This window comes from Camelus bactrianus, chromosome X (genome assembly GCF_048773025.1).
Source record: "Camelus bactrianus isolate YW-2024 breed Bactrian camel chromosome X, ASM4877302v1, whole genome shotgun sequence".
Lineage (NCBI taxonomy): Eukaryota > Metazoa > Chordata > Mammalia > Artiodactyla > Camelidae > Camelus > Camelus bactrianus.
Genome location: NC_133575.1, coordinates 17,697,035 through 17,724,938, shown reverse-complemented (window position 1 = coordinate 17,724,938; position 27,904 = coordinate 17,697,035). Strand labels below are relative to the sequence as shown.

The window sequence follows — 27,904 nt, the reverse complement described above, 5'->3', positions numbered from 1 at the left end:
GCAAAATCAAGGGGTCACACATAACAAAACAGCCTAGGAGAAGCACAAGACTGACCTGTACTGAACAGCTAGGCCCAGCAAATGCCAGATATCTATGACAGAGACCCCAGAGAGAAGCCACAACCCTGTTACCAATGACAAACATGTGCTGGAGACGAGGAAAACAGATATGTGAAGAGATGACTTTTATCAGTCCAGATAGCATCCTTTCCATCTCATATATTTTCTATGTGACTCTCCTCCCACCCCGCATATACACACAGAGAAGGAAAAAAAATACTTTATAGAACATATTACTGGAAAGTGCTGGCAGTTTGGGGATTTCTTGCAAAACATCAGATTGAAGTTGGGGTGCTAGAGGATTTGAGTATCACTCCTCCCCAAGGGCAGTTTAACATTAGAATATATATGCTCTATGAGGGCAGGGACTCTGTTTCACTCCATCCTGTGTCCTGGCACATAGAGGAAGCCCAGCAAAGCCGTACTGACTGAACCTTCAGTGTTTGTTCCTTCTTACTGATTTATATTTTCTCTGGTGACATTGAATGATACTTCATTTGTACCCAAAGGCTACTGTGCTACATGCATATCATTTCCATCTTAAATAAACAGATGACATTGAATTTAGTCCTGTCACTTACACACTGCAGACAAATGGCTGACCTCATTAGACAAATGGATATGGTTAGAATATAATCTTAAAAATATAAGAGCAGAGAAACAATTTAGGTAGGAGATTGGGTACTGAAATAATTATGTGTTATGCTTAATTATAGAGTAGTTTGAATTTTTCTAGTGTATTTGTTTGTTGGGTTTCTTTTTTTGGAGGGGAAAAGTTTTTTAAAAATACAGAAAAGTTGAGAGACTAATACAAAAACTCCCATGTGCCAACATCCAATGTCATGTCTATTTGAAGATTCTGTCCCTGCTGTTAATGCTGTACATGTGTAGGGTGACCATAAAGTTTATCATCCAAACTGGAACACTTTTGAGAATGCAAGAGGGCACTAGTAATTTCACAGGAACATAGGCAGAAAGTGGGACCATCGCAAGCAAAGCAGGATGTTCTCCTTATTTGTTGGTGTCTCAGTAGGTGAGAACTGATGTGACTTCATCAATTTATGCCTCACAATGGGCATGAGATGGTGGTCCTTTGGTTTGCAGACACATCACCACTGATAGAACCTAGACTGTTGCAGGTGATGCTATCCTGTCATCAGACAGGCGTCTGGGAAAGGAATCTGGAGAAATTCTTGCCGTCTCTAACTACTTCCAACCCCACCCACGTTCCCACCATTGCAATCTCCTTCCATGTCAAGGCTCTGATGTTTTGCAGGATTCAGCTCTCAGGTAGCTCAGTTCTGCTCACTGCAGTAGAGGCAAAATGCATCTGCAGCACACTTACAACATTCCATCTACCTACTCTGAGTACATTGGCCTTGCTGGAATAGCCAGATAGCTTCCACTTGGTTTTCTTACTGAAATGTGGCTTCGTCCAGCCAAGAGCAAAGATTGCTTGCATGTCCAAAGACGTCACTCTGGGTGTTTCTGTCTTGCTTTAATGATGACAGTGGCTCACAGACTTGGCTGATGAAATTTTTCAAGGCTCGCAGATGTGAAGTCTGTGATGGGTCTCAGACAGGTGGTAGGTGGGAGACCAGAGCATGTTTGCTTTGGTGAGAGTTAGACGTCATATAGAGAAAGTCTGCATTTCATCATCAATTATAGCAATGAACCATTTACTCAGTATATACTAAGTGTCTATGCTATGTTGGACATTAATATAAGCCCTGGGAAGATAAAGAACATTATGACATAGTTTTACTCTCAAGAAACTTAGAGTCCAGTGGAGGGACTTAGGCAGATTCTCAGAATTGGTTAGCACAGGTGAACCACAAAGTGAAGTAAAGTGTTACAGTTCTATGATAGGAGTAGCTAAAGGATGTAATGGCGATACATGGAATCTAGTATATTGGGGTGTGTGTACCAGTGGGGGGAGCAATGAAATACAAAGTTGGAGAGGAGAGAGGGGCCAGATAAAGGAGGAGCTTCACATTCACCCATTATTTAGTAGTAACTACTAGTAAATCTTAGGTCAAGCCATGTGAACAAGATAGATATGGCTCTCCCCTCCCAGAGCATTCAAACTGTGGGAGATACAGACAGGCAACGAGGCAATTACAAAATCTGCATGGAGTTCTAAGATGGGAGAGGTACTGGATATTAAGGGAAGGGCACCTACACCAACCTTGCTGGCACCAGGGAAGACTTCTTGGAGGAAGTGACTTCTTAATTAGCATCTGAAGAATGAGAAAAAATTAACCCCAGGCAGAGGCTTGGCATAGGGGTATGGAACTGTTCGGGAGGGTGTATCAGGTGGAGGCTACAGCATGGGCAAAGTCTCAGAGGCACAAAACAGCTGTCGGGGGAAAGAAAGTGATTCAGGCTGGTCGGGGAACTGAGAGAAAAGCTAAAGAGTCAAGAAAGGTCCAAATCACACAAGGCCTTGTCTTCTGAACTTGGAAGACAGACTTTGTTCTATGGGCACCTGAGAGCCAATGAGGGGTTTCAGACAGAGGATGAGATAATCAGAACTGTGTCTTGGGAAGATCTCTCTCTCTGCAGGTGGTAGCTGGAATGGGAAGGCTGGAGATTGTAGGCAGGGAAATGGAGTAAAACATTAATACAGTAACTAGTTATTGGTGAAGTGAAGATCTGAACCAAGGTGGCTGGTCATACTGACTTGGAGGAGCCAGAAGGCTGATGCTTTTTTTTTTTTTTTAAACATATCTGGACATCTTAGCCCAAGGAGTAAGCCAGGTAGTAGAATCTGATGACAACTTTCTTTTTTTAATGGCAGTACTGAGGATTGAACCCAGGAGCTCGTGCATGCTAAGCATGCACTCTTCCACTGAGCTATACCCTGTTCCCTTGATGACAACTTTTAAATCTGCAGTACTGATTAAACATTTGAGCTCCATTTCCCAGGTTTGGGTCTTAATGTGTCATCTATCAATTGCAGATTCGTTGATGTGCAGATCTAGCCATTGTGTGGCCTTTCACTTTTCCGTATGTATGATTCCAAAGTGCAGTCATAGACCATACAAGTACAGACATTCTTGGCCAGTTGCTTCAAGTTCGTCTGTGGCAGATGTGGTTGGCACCCTGGTTGTATCCTCCAGCCCTTACCTCTTGAGAACATGCCTGCCTCACTTCGAATGCAAGCACCCACCCCTCTTTGTCAGAGAGCCCACTTTGCCATCTGCTTGGCAGGCCAAAAGTTCTGGGGAATTAACATCCTCTGAGAGCAGACCTCAACCAATGACAGATGGGAGTTGGCACAGAAATACCCAGCTCCCTCCCCATGGGTGGGATTACCCACGGCTGAGTGTGCTTCAAACTGGTTCTCAGAGCTTCCCCAGTGGGTCCTGTCCTGGTTGCCCACAGCCGTGGCCTACTCAATCACATACCCTTTGAGGCTCCTTCTCCTGTGTCTCACTGTCCTGCTTCCCCTCCAGTTGCCTTTCACCTCACAAATAAACTACCTTTATTTGCTTTCTTGTTTTAAGGTCAGCTTCTGGGGGAACCCAAACTAAGATGTCTAATAATGTGCAAAGCCTCTGAAATTAGTTTCCTAGTGTCCTCAAAACCCTCAACCATTCTAAAACCAACCCCTCAGTTTCTTGTAGACTCAAATAATGGTTATGTCAAAACTCAGCCCTTAGGGAGTAAAGTTACGATATTTTGAGCTTCTCTTCATATGCAGTCTTTTGATGGTGGACGTTTCTTTCGTGTTGCCAACTTGCATGCAGTGGGTATGCAACAAATATTTCTCAAGTGGCTCTGATATGTTCGTGAATATAAATGTCCGGATGCTATCAACTGCACTTCTCCCTGATTTGGGGCAGAGCCCAGTCTTTCATTAAGGTTTAAAGCTAATCACCTGCTGGGCCCAGGGTCTACTGAAGGCAAGAATGCACCGTGACTCCTCAGGAAGGGATGAGGCTTGCATCCCGCCAGAAATGGAGAATTCTGAGCTGACATGATCTCTCATCCTCCTTTTTGCTGATGGTAAAGGAAGCAGGCATTTCTTTGGCTTTTCTTTATTTGAAAAAAAAAATAACACTCAGAGACACATTAGCCTTTTTGCATCCTTCTGGAACATCTCAGCAGGTAGGGTCTCAGGCTTCAGTGTTCTCTGTTGACAGCAAGTGCTGGAATATTGCCCAAGTTGGATGAGAGTCCCTATCTTTACATTTCTGGATTTCTGCTGTTACGGTGGTAGGTGTGTGGGAGAGACAGCTGATGTGTTCACTGGATCCCTTCCCAGGCAGTGATGTGCCTGGGGAGAATGTGCTGGTGGAGGCAAATTCTTCATGCATCAGCCGTGCTGCCAGTACAGGTGTTGAAAGTCTCCATGATGGCAGTGTGTCAGATGTCAGTAAAACTGAGCTGATTTGTCTGCCAAGATTCAGACTGCTTTTCTTCTTGTCGGTACTCACCTTTGTTGGATGCTCTGCACTGCTGAGATGGTAGTCTAACTCTTCTGCCATATTAACAGGGTCACTGAATAGAATGTGAGTGTGTGTGCACAGTGTTCATTATTGAGGTATAACATGTATACAGTGAAGTGCACAAATCTCAAGTGTACAGCTCAATGAATTATATATATATGTATATACCTATATGATCATTCCTCGGGTCAAGACACAGAACATCTACAGCACCCAGAAGGCCCCCTTGTGTCCCTTCTAGTCAATACCTCCAGAACCCTCAGAGGAAAATTATTCTGACTTCTATCAACATTGAGTAGCTTTGCTTGTCTTGAGTTTCCGATAAATGGAATTATGCAGTGTATACAGCTGACCCTTGAACAACATGGGTTTGAACTGCGTGGGTTCATTCATTTACATTCGGGTTTTCAGTAAGTACGTACTACAGTACTACATGATCCTCGGTTGGTTGAACTAGTGGGTATAAAACTACAGATTTGGGGGGGCAACTGTAAAGTTACATATGGATTTTCCACCACACGGAAGGTCAGTGTCCCTAACCCCCGTGTTGTTCAAAGGTCAACTGTACTCTTTTGTGTCTGCCTTCTTCTACTCAACCCACAGCCTGGGAGATTTCAGCCATGTTGTGTTTCTCTATAGTTTGCTTTTATTTTTGTTGTGCAGCATTTCATTGCATGAAGATACCAGAGTTTATTTTTTTCATTCTCTTGCTGGTGAACCTTTTGGGTTGTCTCAGTTTGGGGTTTTTATCAATAAAACTGCAATGGGCATTCTTGTACAAATCCTTTTGTGAACATCTGCACTCATTTCTCTCAGGAATTTACAGTGGTGTGTTGGCAAATGTTAAACAGTAAGTTCTCTAACAAAAATAGCTCTGACTTGTAAGAATTTGTAAATACCCCCACCATGGCCAATTTTAAGCTACCAAGGGGATGTGGGTTAGGAAGAGATGTGCCCATTGGGCTTTCAGGAGCCAGTGGGAGCCAGTCTTAGCATACCACTGAGTACAGAGACCCAGGAGAGGAATTTCAGAATCAGAGAGTAGGCACATATATAGTTTAAGTTTTCCAAAGTGATTGTACAATTTTACATTCCCACCAACAATATACGAGAGATCCAGTTGCCCCATATCCTCAACAACACTTGATATTATCAGTATTTCAAATTTTTACCATTCTGGTGGGTGTGTGCTGGTACTTCATTTTAGTTGAATGTGCATTTTCATGATTCCTGAAACCCAGCATCATCGCACACACTCAGTAGCCATGCAGCTATCCTCTTCTCCAAAGTGCCTGTTCAAGCTGTTGGTCCCTTTGGTTATTGGGTTGTTATGTCTTTTCTTTATTGATTTGTCAGAGAATATCTAAGTTCAAGACAAGTGAGGCTGACTGTAAAGAATGAAAGAAAGAAGAGTTCTAGAGGCAGCCTGGCATGCTAAAAGGGGTTCACACAGACTTGGGTTCCTAGCCAACTAAGCTGGTGACCATCTAATGGTGTTGGACAAATCCCCTTAAGCCTCCATTTCCACACCATCAAAAGGGATTACTGTGTAGAAGTGTTGTTGATTTCTGAATGAGGCAAAGTAGGTTCTTAGTAAATGCTGGAACCTCACCCCGTCTCAACCAGAATGTACAGTGGGCATCTTCACCTATGTGTTTCTATTCATGAGACCCATGATGGTTTTAATTTAATGCCTAGACATCCCATATTCGTCCTTGCTGTCTAGTGGTGTTCTTGTCATAGAGCTAATGCCTGTCTTGTGATGTGAGGGTTTTATCCTTGTGAGAAGTAGCATTTCTCTTTTTGTGGGAGGCACAATGGCAAGGTTTACTAAACTTGATATTCTGCAGTGCCTTATGTGATGTCAGGCAGGGTGTGCAGGGTACTTTTTAGAGCCCTGTTCTCTATCTGTGGGGAGAAGCCGCTGTAGATCCGAGCTGATAAGAAACTGGGGCTGCTTCAGAAAGGGCTGCATAGTCAGCAGCCCAGTTGCGGACTCCAGCCCTCCATTCTAGGAGTTTGGACTTGTGACGAGTGATGGGCTCAGCTTAGGCATCGCCTCCTCTAGGAAGCCTGCCCTGGAAACGCAAATGAGGTTCTCTCTGGTCCTCTGTGTGTGGGACACATCTGTCTCATCAGTTGCCATGTTATAAGGACATCTTCTTTCAGCTCTTTGAGTTTCATTCTTTGTTATAGCCCCACTCCCAGCACAGTGCAGGTACACAATGCTCAAGACAGGAACATTCTGCACAAGCCAACACATTCTTGTCCAATTGCCCTGGCATCACCAGCATGCATTAAATAGCTTCCACTTGCATATCCTGAAACATTAAATACTGAGAAATGATCAACCCAAAGTACTAGCTAGTTCTCAAAGACTTGGGTGCGGGTAGGGGTTGGGAGAGAGGAAAACAGACAAGAAAGCAAACAACCAAGAGGAACCAGAACAGGTGGGGAAAGATGATTGCTACAATGAGCACACATACTTTCATGTCTAAAAGTAAAGATGCTGTGACAATTTAAACACAAAACAAAACAGCATTGTAGTGCTTTTCCAGCCCAGCTCTCAAGGGAATCCACAGGCAGCTTTAATATATGCAGTTCTAGAAAGAATGGGACATTGGAATTAGGAATAAAGAGATTTAAAAATTCTCAGTCTATCATCTCCTCTCTCTTTTTCCAAGCTGAAGGAGTTTTATCAGACTCAATATAGACCAGCCTGCAGATCTCAAACTAAGTTTGGGTTCATTTAAGAAATGGATGAGCTTAGGCGTGACTCTGTTACCTTGCAAATAACAGAGCAAGTAGAAAGCTGAGACATAAACACTGAAGTATCCCTGTAAGTGCCACCTTGATGTTTTCTATCTCACATTAACCTTTTAAGTAATTGTTAAAACTCTGCAATGTGCTTATTATATATTGTGAGGTGCTTCTGCATTATTAGATACTAGTGGGCTTCGTAACTTCTCTTTTTAAGTTAAAAAAGGGTCAAAAATATCCTTCATGGGGAAAATTGAAATGCTAAAGAACAGACTTTTGAAAAGGAAACATTTTCACGAGGGCTTCGCATACAACTTTATAAACAGAGATCCCAATAGACAGCAAGCAACTCTCAGTGGGGAAACCCTAGATGGTTTTTATGAGGCAGAGATTGGTGGCTTTGGTGGCTTACCCTGAAAAAGATAAGCCATTAGCCATCCACGGCTTCTCACTTGATGCTCTGAGGGCGTGGTGCACGCTCCCAGACCCCTTCCCAGACTCCCAGGAATCTGGGGGTTTACTAGGAGTGTGGGCTGACTGCCGAGGCTTCACTGCGCCTTCTGTCCTGCTGACCCAGGAGATGCGGGCAGCAGTGACCACACTGCACCTGTTGGATTCCAAAACACAGCCTCACAGGAGCAAAACCCAACCAACCCAAAAGGAAAGACTTGCTCGGAGGAAGATGGGAGTGGTATCTGGGTGGATTTAGGAGAAAGGTTGGGAGGGGCTTTCCAGAATATGCAGAGGGGCCAGTGGTAGTCACAACAAACATTTAGCCTCGCTTCCTGAAGATTTGTCTGTATAAATCCTTCAAAATTTGGGGTTAAGAGAGAGTTGTTGTTTTGTTTTAAAATAAGCTAAAGTTCCATTTGGATGGCAGAAACAATTGAACTAAGGTTTTATTTTCATTGAAAACTTTGTTTACATAAGCCATGGGAAGATAGCTAGGTTGCAAGGATAATGGCTTTCCCCATTTTAACTCAGGGTTTTACAGTTTTACTCAACATAAAACAAATGGAAGAGGAAGGGCTACCTCCCTAATTTATCCTGGCTGTCTCTCTGCTGCCTCCTCCTCATGTTCTGTGGGTTCCAGCACGGCTGGATTGAAAACCTGTGAGGTTTACCCTGCACTTCCCGCCTCCTCAGTCGGGGCCAGCTGCTCTCAGCCCTGCCCATTTGAACCACCTGTAGAACTCTACAAACTCAGATGCTGGGGCTTACCCTCTCACACCTTTAAATCAGAATTCCTTGGCGAAGGCTCTGGTATATGTATTTTAAAAAGCTTCCCAGGGGCCTTGACAGTCGAATCATTCATCCAATCCTGTTGATTTTACCTCCAGAATCTCTCAAATCCATCCTTTCATGCTCCATTTCCATTGCGCCTGACTGGGTTCTAGCCCTTACGATCTATCCAGATGACAGAAACAGGTTCTGAACTCATCTTTTTGGCTTTTAGTCAGTCCTCCAAACTGCCACCAGATTTATTTTTCTAGAACACAAATCCAAACCTGTCATCCCTCTGCTTTAAATCCTCCAATGGCTCCACTCCGAATGAGTGATGGAGCCTGTTTATTTCTTAGATGACGATGGAGAACAGCTGCTCCTCATCTTAGACAAGCTTTCTTGTAGCTTAAAATGTTTTCTTTTTAACTTTTTACTTTAAAGAAAGTTAAGACTCACAAGAGGTTGTAGATAAAGTTCAGAGTTCCTGGGTATCTGTCACTCAGCTTCCCCCTAATGGTAACATCTTACATAACCAAAGTACATGATAAAAACCATGAAACCAACTTTGGTGCAATACTATTAACTCAACTACAAGCCAACACACTCTTGTGCAATTGCCTTGGCATCACCAGTGTGCATTAAACAGCTATTTAACTCTGTCCAGGCCTTATTTGGATTTCACCAGTTTTTGCATGCACTTTGTGTGTGTGATACTGTGACATTTTATCACATGAGCTTAATTAATAGTTTTAGAAGGATCTAGTGGTTCTCAAGTCTGGGTGCACTTTAGAATTTCCTGGGGGAGCTTTCAAAATGTATCCATGACTGGCCCTTGTCTAGACCATGCTTTAGTCCAATGCTCCTCAGGCTAATTTGCACACAAATCAATGGGAGGTCTTGTAAAGATACAGATTCAGATCTAGTAGGTCTGGGTGGAGCCTGCAGTACTAGCCAGGTCCCAGGGGATGCTGCTGTTGCTGCTGCTGCTCCCTGTGTGAGGACCACATTTGGAGTAGGCCACCCCGTTTTCAGACCAATGGAATGAGAATCTATGGGTGTGAGACCTAGGCATGGTATGTTTGAATTCCTCTAGTGATTCTACCATGTAGCCAGGGTTGAGAACCACTGAGATATGTGACAGAATGCCAAGGCTGTATGTCACTCTCGGAGGTCACACTGTCTCCAACCTCTGTTTGAACCATTCTAGGTCATTTCAGTCTCCTCTGGCATTCAAATGCCAAACAACCCTTGGATTTAAGAAAACCCTGCTTCTTTTTGTTTGCTTGCTTTTTGAAGGGAGGTAATTAGGTCTATTTATTTATTTATTAATTACGTTTTTTTTTCAGTGGAGGTACTGGGGATTGAATGCAGGATCTCGTGAATGCTAAGCACTCTACCACTGAGTTATACCCTCTCCCCCAAGAAATCCTCACTTCTATATAATCCATATTCTTCTCAAATTTAAATATATCCAGTGTGAGCTCTCAACTTGCCTCTCCCTTCCGCTTCAATTTCTTCTCTATACTTTTGCCCATCTTGAGACAAAAGGGAGGAAGAGACTGTCTCTTGACTTTCATACCCAAATTCCAAGATTACTTCCAATTTACCACCTAGTCTCTTTTCATTCCCTTAGCAGTTGGCCTCCAAGCCCATAAATATTATAATGACAAATGCATACTTTCTTCAGCACTTGATAAGACTTTCAGCTACTGATCTTGTTTTCTGTCTTACAGAGAAAACCCCAAGCCATCAGATGGAAATTACCCTCAACTTGCTGCCACCATATCTATAAAAATACCCACACTCATCTGTTTTTATTCTCCCTCCTGTGAAAATCAAGGCCATGACTCTTCCTCTGAGATCAATTCCTTCCATTGGGTCTGGCTTTCCTTTCCTTCTTCCTAGTATTATATATCCCCTCTTTTCCCATGTCCTCTTCTACTAGTTCCTTCCCATGAGCTTTGAACTATGCTTATGTCTTTCCCATATTAAAAAAGGCCTAACAGACACCACTTCCCTTCCAACTTCTGCCCTATCCCCCTTTCTTTAAGGAGCTCTTTACATTTGCCATCTCCAGCTACACTTCAAAGAGTGATTCATGCTCGCTAACTTCATTTCCTCACCTCCCACTCACTTCTCAAACCACTCCAGTCTGGACTTTATCCCAGCACTCAACCACAACTCCACAATGACTTCTAAGCAGGTAAATCCAGTGACTACTTTTCAGTCCTCATTTTCTGAAACTCTCAGCAGATACACACAGTTAAGTCAATAATGCAGGGTCAAATAGTACTTTATAAATATCAAAGAGGGTTAAATGTTTTGAGATTTTCATGAGACTCCACTAGGCTCCATGAAGGCATAGGTATGGTTTTTTTTTTTTTTTTTTTTACAGCTGCGTCTTTAACTAAGTGCCTGGCAAACAAAGGTGCTCAATATGTGTAATTTGAAACCCTCCCTCTCTCCCATGATGAATTCCATGAAGCAACATTCTCCTCTCCTCCCACCTCTCAACCTGGCTTTCCAGTGTCTATCTAACTGCTCCTCTACCGTCACCTACCTTGTAAGTTTGATATTACTCAAGATTCTGTCTCTGGCACTTCTAATCTTGTCACATTCATAAACTCTTCATGGGCAGTGAGTTCCACCTCCATGGTTTGGCTTGTCATCTTTATGCTGACCAATCCCTAGTTCACATCAGTACCTCACTTCTCTTCCAAACTCCTAATCTGAATTTCTATCTGCCTCCTGAAGATTTGCAAGTACATATTATGGCAGTATTTCAACTGGCATATATCCAACAGCTGAATCTTTCCTCCAAATTTGTTCTTCCACCTCATTCCTGTTAATGGTTAACATCCTCCTCTTTCTTCTACATACCCAGGTGGGAACCTAAGCCGGTATCACTCTTCTCCCTTTGTTTACTCACAGATCCAATGACCCTCAAGTCCTATTGATTCCATCTCTTGATTTTGGGGATAGTATTTTCAGTGTGGATTCTGAAGCACATTAGTTCCCTGGGATGTTAATAGTGGTCACCAAAAAAGTAAAAATTATCCATGATCAAATAAATTTGAGAAATGCTGGACTGGACAGAGTTAAATAGATTTCTTTACAGAGGAACTTTTAAAAGTCTTTGGTATGCTAATATGCCTTCAATATAGGGATCTGATATGGGGACACCACATACATTGTTTCCCAAAGTTGTTTGGTCACAGAACCCAATTTTTTTGTAGCATCAAAGAAAATTTTACTAAAACACATTTCGGAAAATGGTGGTCTAATCTAGCCCCGTTTTTCTCCTTCTACAGCTATTCTACTCAAAGCCGCTTGCTTACAAACTTGTATCAGTTTCCTGGGTGGAGAAGGGAATCTCTCCCTCTCCAATATCTTGCCTCTCCAGCTTAGCGTCTATATTTCTATAAGAGCAATCCTTATAAAACTTAGGTATGTCTCTCCCCAAAGTATGAGACATCCTCCTCCTTACTTCTGTCCAAGTCATCTATGTCCTTACTGATTTTCTGCCTGCTTGCTCTCCCAGTTACTAACAGAGGAATGTTGAAACCTCCAACTATGGTAGTGTGTTTGTCTACTTCTTTCATTTATATCAGTTCTTGCCTCATGTTATTTTAATGCTCTGTTTGTTAGGTGTATACATGTTTAGGACTGTTATGTCTCCTTGGACAATTGATCCCTTTATCATTATGTAATGCCCCTTTTTATCCCCGCTAATTTTCCTTGTCCTGAAGTTAGCCGTATCTGAAATTAATACAATTACTCTAGCTTTCTTTTGATTTGTGGTAGCATGGTACATCTTCCTCTATCCCTTTATTTTTAACTTGAGTCTTCATATTTAAAGTGGGTTCCTTGTAGGTAACGTGGAGTTGGGTCTTATTCTCTCTTGATCCACTCTGATAGTCACTGCCTTTTAATTGGTATATTTATATCATTGATGTTTAAAATAATTATTGATATGGTTGGATTAATATCTACCATAGTTGTAACTGTTCTCTATTTGTTGCAGTTGTTCTTTGTTGCTTTTTTTCCCTTCGTTTTCTGTCTTGTCTGGTTTTGAGAATTTATATTATTCAATTTTATCTCCTCTCTTGGTATATCAATTATACATATTTCAAAAAAATTTCAGTGGCTGCCCTAGCACCTACAATATATATTTATACCTAATCTAAATTCACCTTCAAATAATACTGTAATGCTTCATGTGTAGTACAGTTATAACAGAGTATTCCCAATTCTTCTCTCCTGTTCCTGGTGACATGGCTGACATTTCATTCCATTTATCCATATGTTATACTCACTCAATATATTATTACTATTATTGCTTTAAACAGTTACCTTTTAGCTCTATTAAAAATAAGGAAGATTTTATTTTACCTTCATTTATTCCTTCTCTAACACTCTTCTTTATGTCAGTCTGAGTTTTTGAGCTATATAATTTTCCTTCTGAAGAGAATTTCTCGCAGAGTAGGTCTGCAGGCAATGAATTCTCTCAGTTGTTTGAGAAAACTTCTGCTACAGTTTTGATTTCTAGCTTTTCCTTTTGATTTATCCTGAGAGTTTCCCTCTCTCCACGTACATTATCTGTTCTTGATGTTATCTACTTTTTCCATTAAAGCCCATAACATATTAATCATAGTTATTTCAGTGATTTTACATTTGTCTAATAATGCTAACATCAGTGTCATATCTGAGGATGATTCTGATACTTTGTCTCTTCAGACTTATTTTTTCTTTTTTGCATGCCTTGTAATTTTTTTTGCCAAAGCTGGACATGTTGCATCAGTCTATGGGAACTGAGGTAAATAGGTTTTCATAGTAAGGGCTTATGAAAATCTAAGAGCTTGGAAGTATATAATGTTTATTGTGGCTATAAGTGCCAGAAGCTTTGAATTTCTTTATTGTCATTGTTTTTGTCTCTCCTCTTAACTTTGACTTCCCTAAGTACTCTTCCCCAGATTCTGTGTCTTGCAGCTCTTCAACTGTAATCCACTGTTATTATTATGATGTGGTAAGGTGTAGGAAGGGGAAATGCTACATAATGTTCTGAAGAAATCTGTTTTCAAGTGGGCCTGTGCCCTTCACAAATGTTTCTCCAGTGGTGTAGTTTTCTTCCCCTGCCTCCTACTCCCTTCCCTGGCCGTAGCACTCCTAATTTATTTCGTTGAAGTCCTGACACCTGTCGATTACTCACCCCCAACTTCTGTGAGACAGAACAGCTCAAGGAGGTCTCTGTGGGAAGGAGGAGCCCAGGATAAAGTTTCAAAATTGTGTTCTGGCCAAGTCCCCTTCCCTGGAGGGTAGCCCTGTGTTACAGAGAAGACCGGGTGGGTTTCAGGAGGGCTGCTCTTCCTCCTCTCCAGGGCTTGTGAACGTGGCATCTTCACCTTGGGAATCTGATAGGGTTTCTGGAGGGGAAACTTAAGAAAGTATGAGCTCTCCCATCCCTCTGCCTACAAAGACAATGACTGCAGCCCCCAGGAGTCTCTCAGTCTCCTGTTACTCCACACTAAGCTTCCAGCAGTTTGTCAAAATTACCATTTAAGTGTTTCTGCCAGAGACTTCTGCTCCAGGTAGGCAGACTGTACCTGTGTCTCTATGGATGTGTGTGCGTCTGCAGATTTGGGGATTTTAGTTTGCCCTGTGACCTCAGTTCTCTGATGTGTCCAAGAAAAGCCATCGATTTTCTGTTTGTCTAGGTTTTACCTGTTGTAAGGATGGGAGTGACAGCTTCCAAGCTCTTTACATGTCGAAGCTGAAACGGAAAATTCCCCCTTACTCTGTTACTGACTGAAATACTACTTCAAGGCCATCAGGCACTAGGGGCCATGCCTTACTCATCTGTTTCTGTATTTCATGGAGGCAGTGTGGTGTAGTTACTTATTAAATGATGCTTTAGAAGCTAGATCTGTGTTTGAATCTTGATTCCACTGCTTATTAGTTAAGCTATATGATGTATCAGTTATTTGTAAAAAGCAGCACTGTAGAATAGAACTTTTCTGGTGATGAAAATGTTATCTGTTCTGCTCATTACAGGCACATGTGGCTATTAAGCACTTGAAAAGTGAGGCAACAAATTTCTTATTTTAATTAATGTAAACTTACATCAAGTAGCCACATGTAGCTAGTGGCTTCTGAATTGGACAGTGCAAGTCTAAGGCTTTACAAGTGTAGACAATGGCTGTGCTATTTTAAAATTCTTCTTGGATAATTCAAAGTAAAAATATAGACTGATGTAATATTACATCTTCTGGGAGCATAAAGCCATGTCAGCAAAGCGTCTGGTTAGTAAAAGGTGGTCACTGACTGTACAGGCACTATTTATAAAAGGAGATGGTGATGTGAAATGTGACAACTGGGTGACTAACACGTTTAGTCTTCTCCCCTGGGAATCCCCAGGAGCTTGTTCTCTTGCCCCCGACGAACGTGTGTGTTCGGTGCAGATACTGTGAGATTTGAGTGGCTTTAGCAGGCTATGCTTTACAAAATTTGTTCACACACATTATCTGCTTTTATCTTCCAACACCTTGATGATGATATTGCTGATCCCATTTTATGGGTGAGGAAATTAAAACCGCACAGAGGTTAAATGTCTTGGTCACGGGCGCATTAATGGTTCACAGCCTCAAACACAGAACTTTGGGGCTCTGAAACAATGCTAATTCCACTATGCCAAAACAAGTACTCAGTGAACTTGACTCCAGGTCTACTGCACCTCTCTCTAACAGCACTGATGTCAGTCAGTAGTTGAAACTGAACATGAGCTGCCAGGGCCCTCTCCATGGACACCTCACCTCTGGCAACCACAGAGCTGCGTCCTTGTCTCAGAAACACAACATGTAGCTCCTATGTGTACCTGCTGTGCCTTCTGGTCCGATGTAAAGAATGTTTCTGCAAAGGCAAATGGCAGGTGACCCTGTGTGAGAAGCCTTTGGAAGAAAGGAAGCTTTGGCAATCACATAGTGACGGTAGCAACAACAGCCACAGTGGGTGTGTGTGGAGCGGGGGGCTGTCTCTCTCCCCCTCATCTCAGAGTGTACTTTCTTCTACTCAGCCCCTTTCTCCTAGTATCCAGCACCTGGAGACAGGCAGCAGGGGCATGGCCCTCTGTCCAGTATGCTGGCCTTAAACTGTGAACTTGAAAGGTTCAGACTTAGGTAGTACCCTTTGCACAGTCACTGTGACAGCATCATTCAAAACTAATGGCTGAACAAATAACTTTTCCAGCAGCAGCAGCAGCCCTGGGAGCTTGTTAGAAATGCAGAAGCTCAGGTCGGCTGTCCCAGACCTATTGAATCAGAATTGAACATTAATAAAATTCCCAGGGAATTCGAAAGCATATTCAAATTTGAGAAGAATTGCTAATCTTCACTTAAACTGAGGTTAGTTTTGTTTGAAGAGTTTAGGCATAGAGAACTAGGGAGGCAGAAAAATCTTCTTCGGTGGATTTGATTTTGATCCTAAATAATTATAGATTTCTTTTATAACCCTATGAAAAGAAATTTTAGAAAAGGGAAGGTGGGGGAAATGCACTGACCTACATGATTAAAACCCCTAGTCAGCAAAATTTGACATTTCACGGCTTCAAAGGGCTTTACAATTATCACTTTGCCTGGTTCTCATGATCTCCGGCAGTTCTGACCCACTCTTCCCTTTGAAGTGCTTGCAGATACACTTATGTTGGCAAGATTTCTCTGGGAAACACTGGAGTTATGTAAATTCAGTGAGAGAGAAGGGTTATCACCTTTTTCACCTAAATTGCTGGAGAATCCCTTTCTGGCCTGCCACCTTGTGAGGAGGGGTGATGAGAACTTTGAAACAGGAGCCCACAGCCTCCCAGAGCTTTTAATTCCAAAGACACTTCTGCACAAGAAGTGAATGCTTCCTTTGTGTGCAGAGCCCTGTCGAGCATGAAGATGAGGTTCTGAGCCCTGAGAAACCACCTTGATGAGCGGAATGCAATCTGCCCATCGCCACTGACAGCTCTGCCTGGCTAAGAACTTAGGAGCTGTATGCTCAGCATACGATGAATCCAATCGTCTGTAATGACTCAGATGGCGTTATTAAAGACCAACAAATTGCCAATCTGAGTATTGAGAATGTAGATTGAGCACCCATTATTGCCTCTTGGATCAAAATTTAAAAATGCCTACATGTATTTACTCAACAGGCAATAATGGGTCTGAAAGGGCTCGCACATATGAGGAAATAATAGTCACTTTCAAAGCAAATGGCAATAATGATAACACACCTTCCAGAAGGATATGGTTACACAGTGCCTTCACATACCTTATCTCACTGCACCCTTACCGCGGGTGGATGTGGGGGATGCTGTTACATCCAGTCAAATAGGAACTTGCTTCTCAGGGAGGTTAGGCGACTTACCCAAAGTCACCTCCTTAGGAGAACTGGGATTTGATCTTGGCTTTACTGACTTCAAGTCCAGTGTTCTGTTCACAAAAGCTAAACTTGAGCCTTGCTACTCAAAAGTGTGCTCCACTGACTGGCAGCATCCACCTCACCTGACAGCTTGTTCGAAATTCAGAATTGCAGGTCCCACCCCAGCTGAATCAGAATCTGTGCTTTTACAAGATGCCCAAGTGTTGTGTGGGCACATTAAAGAGTCCAAGAGCAATCAGTCTTTACTCAGTATGACCACTTGCCTACATGCCATACCCAAACCAGAATCAAAACAAAAGGCAACAATGCAAACGTCACAAAATTAAGGTAGAGTATCACAAAGATTTTTTCTGAGCACTTACGATAGTTCTATAGCAGAAATACAGTTTTTCTTGAGACAATTAGAAGGAATTGACAAAAGCATGGCATTTGACAAATTCATTGAGCCCATGGAAGAATGGGCAAAGGAATATCACCTTTAATGCTAAGAAATTAGCAGCTCTCATGTTTCCATTAAATTCACCAGAGATACACTGATTTTGTACCAGTATCATTTTTAAAGTTCACGTCTTAGAACAAGTCTGTTATCCTGGGCTCTTAAGAACTGCGAGGCTGAGTAACATCAGAATGGTGATCTCTTGAACATTGATGCTACATCTAGGAAAACCACTTGTCCTTGACTTTTTAAAAATGTGTTTCATGTTTACATTTAAGTAATCATTTGACCAATGTTTTGAGACTTTACGTCATGCAAATAAGGACGTAGTAGAGAGCTGACTTTGAGGGTGCTTGCTGGGAACTGCAGATTGCTCTGCCCTCCCAAATGGGAATGGACCACTGGAGACTGAGATCAAGTTCACATCTTTCCAAACTGTACTTGAACCAAAGGAGGTGATCAGGTGTTTGTTTTTCTAAGAGTTTCTCCTCCTATTAAGTAAATGTCAGCAGATCCTGAAGCAGAATGGATGCTTATTGCTTATCATCAAGTTTGAAACCAAAATTTGTCAAGGATAAGAAATGATGACAGATCTAAAGAAATCACATGGTCATGCTACCTGGCAAAATTATATTTGACCAAAATAAATCAACAGGGAAGGGAGAGAACACTCTCCATCCTACAAGACATCAACCAGCAACAATATATTAAGCACCTGCTGTACACTCCACATTATACTAGTTTCTAGGAGAGATATGGGAATATGAGACATTGTTTCTGCCCTTGAAGAGCTTATGATCTTGCTTAAGAAAAACTATCGAGTGACAAGACAACAAATTACGTAATAGTGTGGAGTTAAGCATTAAGAATGTGGATACAACTGAAAGCCAGATAAGCCAGATAGATTTAAGGGAGGAAGGGAGCCATGAATTTGGGAAGGTCTAATAAAGTAGGAGACATGTGAGTCTGACCTCAAAGGAAGGAATGAGTGCATTTCTAGGGGGGAGAAAATACAAGTAGATGTGTGAAGATGGGGGCTGTGAAATGAGGGCCTGTATTCATAAAGGGAAGAGGGGCTGGACACAGGTCACTCAAATGTAGGGGTTTAGCGTATAAAACCCCAGGTCCGTGTAGTGTCCAGGCCCTATTTGGAATCATCTTTACCACCATCCAGTGGCAAAACTGAAAATGGAAGTTACTTATCAAATTCAAGAATAACTGAATGTGGATCATTCTTGCCAAGGTGATGGTGGCCATCTTGTTGAGTGAAGAGACAAACGTCCTTTAGCAATGTGGGCCCCAAGCTCGTAGATAAATATCTCTAGACGGAAGTAAGACCTTAGTGCAGATGCTCCCAGGGTCCCACCCATATTCTGTCAGTTCACACTCACCTCTACTTGTCAGGCTACTTACTGCAAACACCTGCTGCTCTTTGCTTCTGGCTTTTATAAAACAACAAAAGCTGTTCTGATTATAGGGACACATACGGCATCTGGAATTGCTCGAGATTTATTTAATGTCCTGGGATGTAGCCTGATCAATTAATTAATGATGGCTGGAGAGCTGGGGAATGAATAGCCGGCTCCTTCACCCACAGTTGGGATAACGTGGGTGATACGTGTTCTCCAGTGTCTCCCTGAGTTCCCCAGTGAGACTGAGCCCTGGGTGGACACTTGCTTGAGAACACTCCCATGACTGGCTTCCTGCTACTCCCTATTTCACGTCCTTACTTCCTTAACAGTGTTTTCGGATATCACCTCCCAAGGTAACTGCTTGTATTCCATCCTCATCTTGGCTATACTTGAAGCCCATGACTTAAACCTAAAGTGGAAGATGAGGATCTTTCAAAACACCAGACACAATATTCTCGAGAGGATTTTCTTAGAGAGCATGAAGATAAAAATAGCTTCCCTATTCCCCCATTGTCTTCTTTTGTTCAAAACCTGAATTCTGAAGTTGCAGGAACAACATATTATTCAAGGCTTCCCATATGAAATAACAACTGGTGTTGATTTCTTTTTTTTTTTTTTGGTCTTTTAAAGGTTAGAGATTACTCACCTCCCCTGCTGGTCATTAAATCAGTCTGGCAGGATTCCTCGGAAGTTCTGTGGCCTTCCGGGCATGTGGCAGCAGCACAGGCAGTGCTGCAGACAGGCCTGCTTGCTGTGATGTGCTACCAAGCAGGTGACTTCAAAGGCCTGCTTCAAGCCCATCTCAGGTATCCCTTGGGGCTCACACTGAGCCCCAAAGTCAGGTACCAGATGGCAGATAACACAAAGTCAAAGCTGATCAGATCCCCTGGCTCTTGTGCCAAGGGATGCTGCAACCTCTCAGGCAGGAAACAAGTAACTTCTTTTAGCTTCCTTCTCCTTCTCTTAATTATCCTAAGAAGTCACCAGTTTGGTGCTCAGCTGTTTGTATGAGGTTTCTAAGTCGGGTGCATCCTGAGAGGTTTAGTCTTCCTGTTCATTAAAAAATATCATCCTTCTCTAACTCTAACATGGCATCTGTCAAGATACTGAGTCATTAAAAAGGTGCGCTTCCTCTTACACTACAGCTTTATATTTAAATTTCAGTTTATCTTTTGAAGAGGGCGATGTTCTGTTGGAGTTCAGCAGGTGCTCTGGTTGGCTGGGTGGGTGGGTCCGTGGATGTGAGTTTTGGTGTATTTGTGGGAAAGGGTGAGCTACGAGCATCCTTCTACTCCGTCATCTTGGCCCCTCCTTAAATTTCAGTTTAAATTAGCAGTTTACCCAAAGTTTGTCCCAAATGCTTATCTACATGGGGGAGTAAAAGATTGTTCCCGAAGTCTAAATGAGACAACACACAGTGGGCATTTGAGGATGCTAGTCACACAAATGAAATGTGTTAGAAGTCAGACAACCTTAGAATGATATTGTACTTGGATTATCTGGATGCTGTTCCTATGAAATGCCAGGGGAATGAAAAGCCATCTCACTCTCCTTACTTTTCTCTTAGTGCAAAAATAAAGTGCAAAAGGCAGTTGGCTTGTCCACCGGATGCACGAATGCTGCCCTTTTAGGCCTGGCCTCAATCATTTCTAAGAGTACCTACCACCTGGATAACTCATAGTAAGGACTGGGCTACCCAAGTCATTGTAGCACCTGTCACCAGACAAAGCACCCTGAGATGCTAAGAGCATATCCCAGTGTCTGTGGAGATGACCTTTAAGGTGCCTTCCAAACCCAAGGGTCTTTGATCCCGTTTCTTGGATGCAAGTTCTTTTGTCATTTTATGTTCAGAAAAGCAAAGCAGCTGGACTAGGTAACAAAGCACTGCCTCCTGCCTCCTCGGCAGCTCACTGCATACAGTGGGGTCTTAAATCCTGTCAGGAGAAGCCCAGCCTAGTGGGTGACTGCTACGGATTGAGGGTCAGGCCTGCCAATAACGGGCGCTCTGACAAGTCTCAAGGCCAGCATCAATTCAGCAGCCTTGCTACTGAAGCAGTTAGACTGTTTTCAGTTTCTTGGGTTCGTCTACGGTGGGATTTAGACCATAAAGGACAGAGCTATAGGAGAACAAGATGACTGCATCTTGGGGAAGATTACGCAGGAAAATCTTGTCTTTGCCTGATTGTTCAACCAAACATCTCCTCAGAAGTCATAGTATTTGACCCCTGTCAAAGTTCTAGAAGATTTTTGGATGTGAACTTCTCTTTGGCATTTTTACATTTTACGTAATCAGTGCAGATGAAAAAAATCCAAACAAAAGAAACACACAAAGAACCCCTTCAAGCAGGATTTGGGGCCAGATAATTCTTTGTTGTGCAGGGCTGTCCTGCACGCATAGGATGTTGAACAGCATCCATGATCTCCACCCACTAGATGCCAGTAGCCACCCACCCTCAGTTGTGACAATCTAAAGTTTCTCCAACCATTGCTGAATGTCCCCTGCAGGGCAGAGTTGCCCCTGGTTGAGAACCACTGGTTATTAAACAGCATTAACGTCCTGAAATTGCTCCTGGAAGGGAGTTTTGGAAGACTGTATAGGCACTTCTTCATGTAAAGGACCAAAGAGTAAATATTTTAGGCTTTGAGAGTCACAGGCCATCTCTGTCTCATATTCATCTTTGTTTTTGTTTTGTTTTGTTACAGTCTTTTAAAAATGTAAAAACTCCTAAGCTCAAAAATAGGCTGGAATTTGCCCATCCTTAGACTGTAGAGAAAGAAATGATGGCAATTCCTGTAATGACTGAAATTGCTGAGACAGTATTTGGAAATACTGGGATCTTGATCCAGCTACCAAGTCTCTGTGACCCTGAGCTAGCACTTATGCTGCCCTTCGTGGAATGCTTGAATTAAATAGTTCCAAGTTAAATTCTATTAATCTCATTTTGCAACTTAGTTCTCCTTCATATATTTAAACATAAAAAGTTTAAATAAATAGAAACTCAACATTTGAACAGTGAGATTCCCTGAGTAAGTAAGAGGAAGAATGTCTGTGTAGTGAGGATGTGTCCTTCCCTTGCTTTGGAATAAAATATCCTATGTGGTTCCTCTGAAGAAGAGGATGTTGTGCAGAGGAGATGCCTCTACCCAGTTTCAAAATTGGAGTTTTGATATGACTACACAGATGATCAAGGAAGGAAGAATGCTATCTTGGAAAAAGAAAAGCCTAGAAACTGCCTGAAAATTGTAAACATAAAAATGTTATTTTGAAGATATATTTCATAGTAGTTTCTGTGGAGTTTTCTTTGCCCATCACATAAACGTCTGAGTAAACTAGGGCAGACAGTCCATTAGACAGATATTTACCGAGGGTCTACTAGGTGCCAGGGACTGTGTGAGGCACTGGAGTTGAATCCACCTGGACCCGACCATGAACAGCACTCAAGCAGAAAATTGCTGCATTCAATCATCCAGAGACTTTTCCAGTAAAATATTTTGTCTTTGTATATTGCTAATTCCAAATAGCTTATGGTTTACTTTGGGCATGTAGAATCTCTATATGTGGATTTCCATTGAGATCAGGCAGCATCCGTCAAGAGAATCTCCTTATGATCCAGATGCCACTTTTAGAACAGTGGTATGGGGTGGGATGAGACTTTGATCAAACAGACTTCATTTAGATAACAAAAATGTACATTTTAAATCATTCAGGTAGTTTATCACATGGGAGGCAGTAAAGGAGAGTGAAAAGAGCACTGGGCTAGGCGTTAAAACCCTAGGTCCCAGTCCTGGTTCTCTTTGTCTTTCTTCTATGGACAAGTCAGTTAATTTCTAAGGAACACTTTTTACATCTGTAAAATGGAATAATACCACTTTTCCTGCCTACCCTGAGGTGTTCACTATATTTAAACACACTGTACATGTTTATAACTTAGAAGCTGTTATAAAGGTGATATCGTTATTATAGGCACTGGGCTAAACTGGCTCTTCACTCTACACAGATGATTCTGGAATAAATCAAGTATTGTCTCGGCCACAGCCAGATCAGTTCTCAACTAAGACCTGCTTACACTTCATTTTAGGTGATCCAGAAGAAACATATCTATAAAAGCTCATGAGGTACTAACTCTAAAATTTGCTGCAAGATGAACATCATGGATTTTGTTAAAATAGAATAATGAGCTAAATTTAATCTTCTAGGGAAATGAAGACTTTTAAAGATCAACATGTTTTTAAAGGGGTTCAGAAATTAGTGGTTGATCCCTTACCAGCACCATCAGGTCCCACCCACTTCCACCCCAAATTACATCCTTGCCCTGCAGCCTTCAGAGGAAAACCATTGCTAGGGAGAGTCACCCCTCTCATAGATGGTGGTCAGATTCTACACTGCCAAGGTCAGAGCACCTCTGCAATCATGTCACTCGCATGAATTTGAGGAAGTGCCTGCAAAGCAGATCAGCTGGATTTTTGAACATGGATTATTTTTTCTGTGATACCCTCAATTATACTTTTCAAAAATCAACCTGGATTTTCATTTTTTGTCATCATCCCTTCCCAGTCTGTTTTTGATCAGAAAGTAGTTGGACTGAAATCCCAAGAAGGATCTCCTTCTTTGAAGAGGTACCACCCCCGAGCATTCTGAGGAGTAAATGGCACAGCCCTGCAAGTTACTTCCTTCAGTTTCATAGTGAAGCCTCAGACCCTGGTTATGCTTTGTCCACTTTCCTTCAAATGTGATGTTATAAAATAGGCAGGGGCTGGTTGGTATCGTGTACAATGTCAGCTGTCAGGGCTGTCCTTGATGCCAGCAACAGAGTATCAGAATAACACTAGTAAGGGCAGAAACAGTGACTCTCTCACTCCTAACACCTTTTGTAAAGGACAAATCTTTCATGTCTCTAATAGGAAAAAGAAAAAAGATAAGTGCGTGTTGCACACTTTACATTACCATGACTACCGAGGGTCCATTGTTTTTTCTGTCCTCTCGGCTCCAAACCTAACAAATATACGGGTTGGATATAAGAAAAAAAATGGATATATAAAATTGAAGGCAATTCCCTCAGTTTCATAAATCTGGGTTTTCGTAAGTGCTATGAATTCATTTCACCAGAGAGCCATCAGCTATAAATGAGTTCTGACCACTCTTGCACTTGATTGTGGTTTTCCCTAGATATCTAGAACATGAAAAAACATCCCATTTCTTAAAACAATTCACTGACAAGACCGCCGTCCTTTAAACTTGCCCTTTAGATCCAGAGGCAAAGCCAGCCTCCCTTTCCCTCCTGACCCAACTTTCTCTTCTGATATGGTTTTCTGTCCTGAACAGATCAAAATCAAATAGGAGAGAAACAATCTAGTTGAAAAGAGATCTGATGTGCCTGTTGATGTCTCATTAACCTTGAGAGTGAATGTAACTGGTGACTGCCCGTCACAGTGGCGTGACGGTTTGTTAGGGTGGAAAGAAAAAGCCAGTGGGAACAATCACCTCAAAAAAAAATACAAAAAACATCATTTAGTAGATCATCTATCAGAAGATGGGACAGCTTTCTAACTGTCAGGACTGGCTAAATTATAGTTTTCTTAAGCCTATGATGAAACTACTACATGTTTTCTTGGGAAAGTATCTGGAGCAGTATTTATCTGTGTGTCAAAATACGTTACTTAAAGTATTGGGGGGAAAAGCCACTTCAATGTTGGAAATCTAATCATGAGAAAAACAAACAGCTTGGGATTAATGTTATGAAGGTTCTGTGATGAGTATGGTGATAATGTGTGTGCTATTAAAAATATCACCTGCCACCCAACGTGGGAAGGTCCTAATTCCACTAAGTTCCTAGTCAGATTCTACTTATTACTAATTGCTGATTGATAACATGTCAACAAATAAAGGGAAGAAAATAATAGAGGAAAATTGGCTTGTCTCTAGGGATCAAGGGTTACCTGTACAGGAAAAGAGAAGGAAAGCATTCCCCAGGTTCACTGGCTGACTTCCCGTGGAATAAGTAGACTAGAAATCTAACCAGCCTCCAGATCTGGACCAGAGACTCACACAAAACCAGCACCTTCCATCACTCCGCCCCAGGGCTGCAGCTGGGACTGGTTCCTGTCTGCCCTCCCCAGAGGAGAACCTTAAGTAAACAAGATCCATAATCCCTACCAGGACTTGGATGGAACATTCTCCCCTATTTTTGCTTTTCTCTCTCAAGGTCTCCACTTTCCCAATTCTAGCCCTCACTCCTCTGCTTTTCTTAGGAACTTCTTGAAAGTTACACCATGAACCTCACTTTTTACATCAATTTCCCACCTCGGGCTGACGGCACAACCTGTTTCTGCCACTGTCACCCTCTAACCAGCTGCTCGGTTTCGTGTGCTCTCCTCAGGGCCACACAGACTGGCTTCTGTCCTCATCTTTCTGTCTCTGCCCCTCACCCTCACGCCCAAATGCACCCAAATAAAAGTAGATCAGTCGAATCCCTCATTTCCCAAAGAAGTTTTTGCATTTCGGAGGAGAGGAGCTACTGTGAAAGAGGAAACATTTGCGAATTACACACATCACTTTCCACCCTAGAAGACCGAGATGGCTACCTCGCTCGGGGGAAGAGGGCAGCAGGGCAGCCCCGGTTCTCGCCAGTACCGCACTTCTTGCTGGTGGGTGGGAGGCATTTTCTTCACCATCCCGCTTCACATTCCTCTGCCGCCTCACAGCCCCTCCTAGCAGCCTTTCCCAAAACACTCCGGGGCCGGAGGAAGGGGAGAAAAACTGAGGACAGGAGAGAGGGGGGTCTCTGAATTCCCCCAGTATAGTATTTTGTTTTCAAGTAGCAGGACTTTCTAGAATGTCTTCTCTAGTTCGGCTCCTTCTGGCCCAGTTGCCCCAAAGCCTCCCTGCCCCCAAGACCAGTGCATCCAAAACAAGCGCACCGACCAAAGCACCGTGGCCGCCGCCGCCCCAACTGTTGCAGCGGCTGCCGGGGTGGCGAGAGACGGCGGCGAGGGCAGGGCCGGGCCCGCACCCGGACGCTCCCCGCCCAGGAGGCTGGGAGGCTCCGGGCGGCCTCCGAGGGGCGCGCAGTGCAGGGGAGTCCCTGCGGCAGCCGCCTGGGCTAGGAGAGGCGGCGCTCTCTGCCCGGACCCCCGCACACAGCCAGCCCGACCGCGGCAGCGGCAGCGGCGCCGGCAGAGGCTGCCCGCGCCCGCCCCCCTCTCACCTTTAAGATCAGGTCGGTGTGATGCTGGTCCAGCATGTTGGCTTTCTGGAAGGAGGTGACGATGACCCGGCCGTAGCGCCCAGGGGTCTGCAGGTCCGAGTAGAGCCGGTGCTTGGAGCGGTTGACTGGGAAGAGGCTGTTGACGAGGTTGCGCTCGATCTTGGCCAGGCTGTGCTGGGGCGCCAGCAGGTGCTCCACGCTCTCCTCGACCTGGTAGCGGCTGAAGCTGGCGCCGAGCAGGATGGAGATGAGCACCGGCGCCGAGGCGAAGAAGACAGGGTGACTGGCAATGAAGTGGCCGAGCCGGGAGAAACACGTCCTCAAGCCCCTGTGCAGAACCTGCCGCAGCATCCTAGAGCAGAGCGGGCGCGGGAGGAGGGCGAGGCGCACGCTCGGCGCGGGCTCGGGCGGCGGCGGCGGCGGCGGCGGCGGTGGTGGCGCCCGCGGCGGCGGCGGCGGCGGCGGCGGCGGAGGCGAGACCCGGTGCTCTCCCGGAGCCGCGGCACCACCATCGGGGAGTCCCGCGCCGCGCCTCGGGAGGGTCCCCTCGGGCCGGAGACACGCCCTCCTGCCCGCGGCCGCGCTGGTCCGGAGAGCCCCCCAGCTTGGCGGCCTCCGCGCCGCCCCCACCCCGCCCTACCCCGTGCTCCCTCCCCACCCTCTGCTGCCTCCCAGCCCGAGGGGCTCCGCGCGGCGGGGCAGCGTCCCGCCTCAGCGCGGGAGGGGCCCGGGGCAGCCCCCGCGGCGCGTCATGACCCCACTCACCCGACCCCCAAGGCCAACGACGGGGTGGCGCGGGGAGCGGCGGCGGCGCAATCGTGGGGAGACTCTGCGCGCCAGCCTAGGAACACGAGGACGGAGAATTCCAGGCTACACCCAGTCCCCTCCCCTCCCTGCACTCCCCCTCCCCCGGCCCGGCCCGCCGCGCACGCCCTTCCCTCCCTCCCCTCCCCGCCTCTGTCCTCCTCCGGGGAGACCCAGAGATGAATAAAGAAATGGTCCCGATTTTCCAAACAAAAAGTAAAGAGTTTTCCCGGGGGGCGTCGGGCGGACCGGCTCAGAGCCGAATCCCCCCAGAGGCGGAAAGGAGGAGGCTGAAGACTGCGTGCGCCCTGGCTCTCGCCAGGCTCAGGTGGTGGCGCGCACTGGCTGGTGCGGAGAGGGGGTGGGGAGCGAAGACGCTCGAACGTGGAAATCACGCCTCCTCTCAAGTAAGAGCCATTTAAAATATTCCCAACACTGCAGCTTCCGCGGGACCACAGAGTCCGGGTGTGCGTCTGGGGCACGTCCACTTGAAAGGCGCCTGTGGAGAATCTTTCTTTTCGTTCTCATTTAGGGTCGCTCCAGAGTGGGTTGGACAGTTCTGCGGCGCGCCCCTCAATTTCCCCACCCCGTCCCCCAGTAATAAAAGTGCTCATAATGATGGTCAGTCGGTGGAGCCGCCGGTCGCCAGGGCTCTGATGCTCCCGGACTCCCCCCTCTCCGCGGCGGCGGCGCCGCCGCCGCCGCCGCCTCCTCCTCCTCCTCGTCCTCGTCCTCGTCCTCCTCCTCCTCGTCCTCCTCCTCCTCCTCCTCCTCTCTCTGTCGTCACTGGCGGGGCTGGGGGACCTGGAGCGGCGGGGCTGGAGCGGGCGCCCCTGCGGGCAGAGTGTTTGTGAACAGCTGGTCAGGGAGTCAGTAGCGTTACTCCCCTTCTCTCCTCCACCCCGACCTCTCCTCCTCAAAGGAGCGAGTGTGGGAGTGGGTGACACCTTATCTCAGACCTGGAGGGATACTGGTCTCCGAGAGTGCCGAGCCGCAGGGGGCGCGGGGGAACCCGGGGGGCGCCGACGGCTCGGCAAAGTTGGGCGTGTGCTTCTGCGCGCCAGCCGTGAGCTAGCAGGCAGCCACTGTGGTTCCCCTCGCACTCTTCCTCCAGAGAATTCCCCGAGAAGGCGG

At 44.6% G+C, this 27,904-nt stretch overlaps 1 protein-coding gene across 1 annotated transcript in view; it reads right to left on the bottom strand.

The window, feature by feature from the left end:
- Nucleotides 1-26,454, bottom strand: part of PTCHD1 (patched domain containing 1) — a 53,431-nt gene extending 26,977 nt beyond the window's left edge. The window contains exon 1 of the mRNA XM_045506862.2: nucleotides 25,967-26,454. Within this exon, the coding sequence (XP_045362818.2) occupies nucleotides 25,967-26,317 (351 nt within the window). The 5' untranslated portion in view covers nucleotides 26,318-26,454. The remainder of the gene's footprint in view (nucleotides 1-25,966) is intronic.
- Between the last annotated feature and the right edge of the window lie 1,450 nt (nucleotides 26,455-27,904).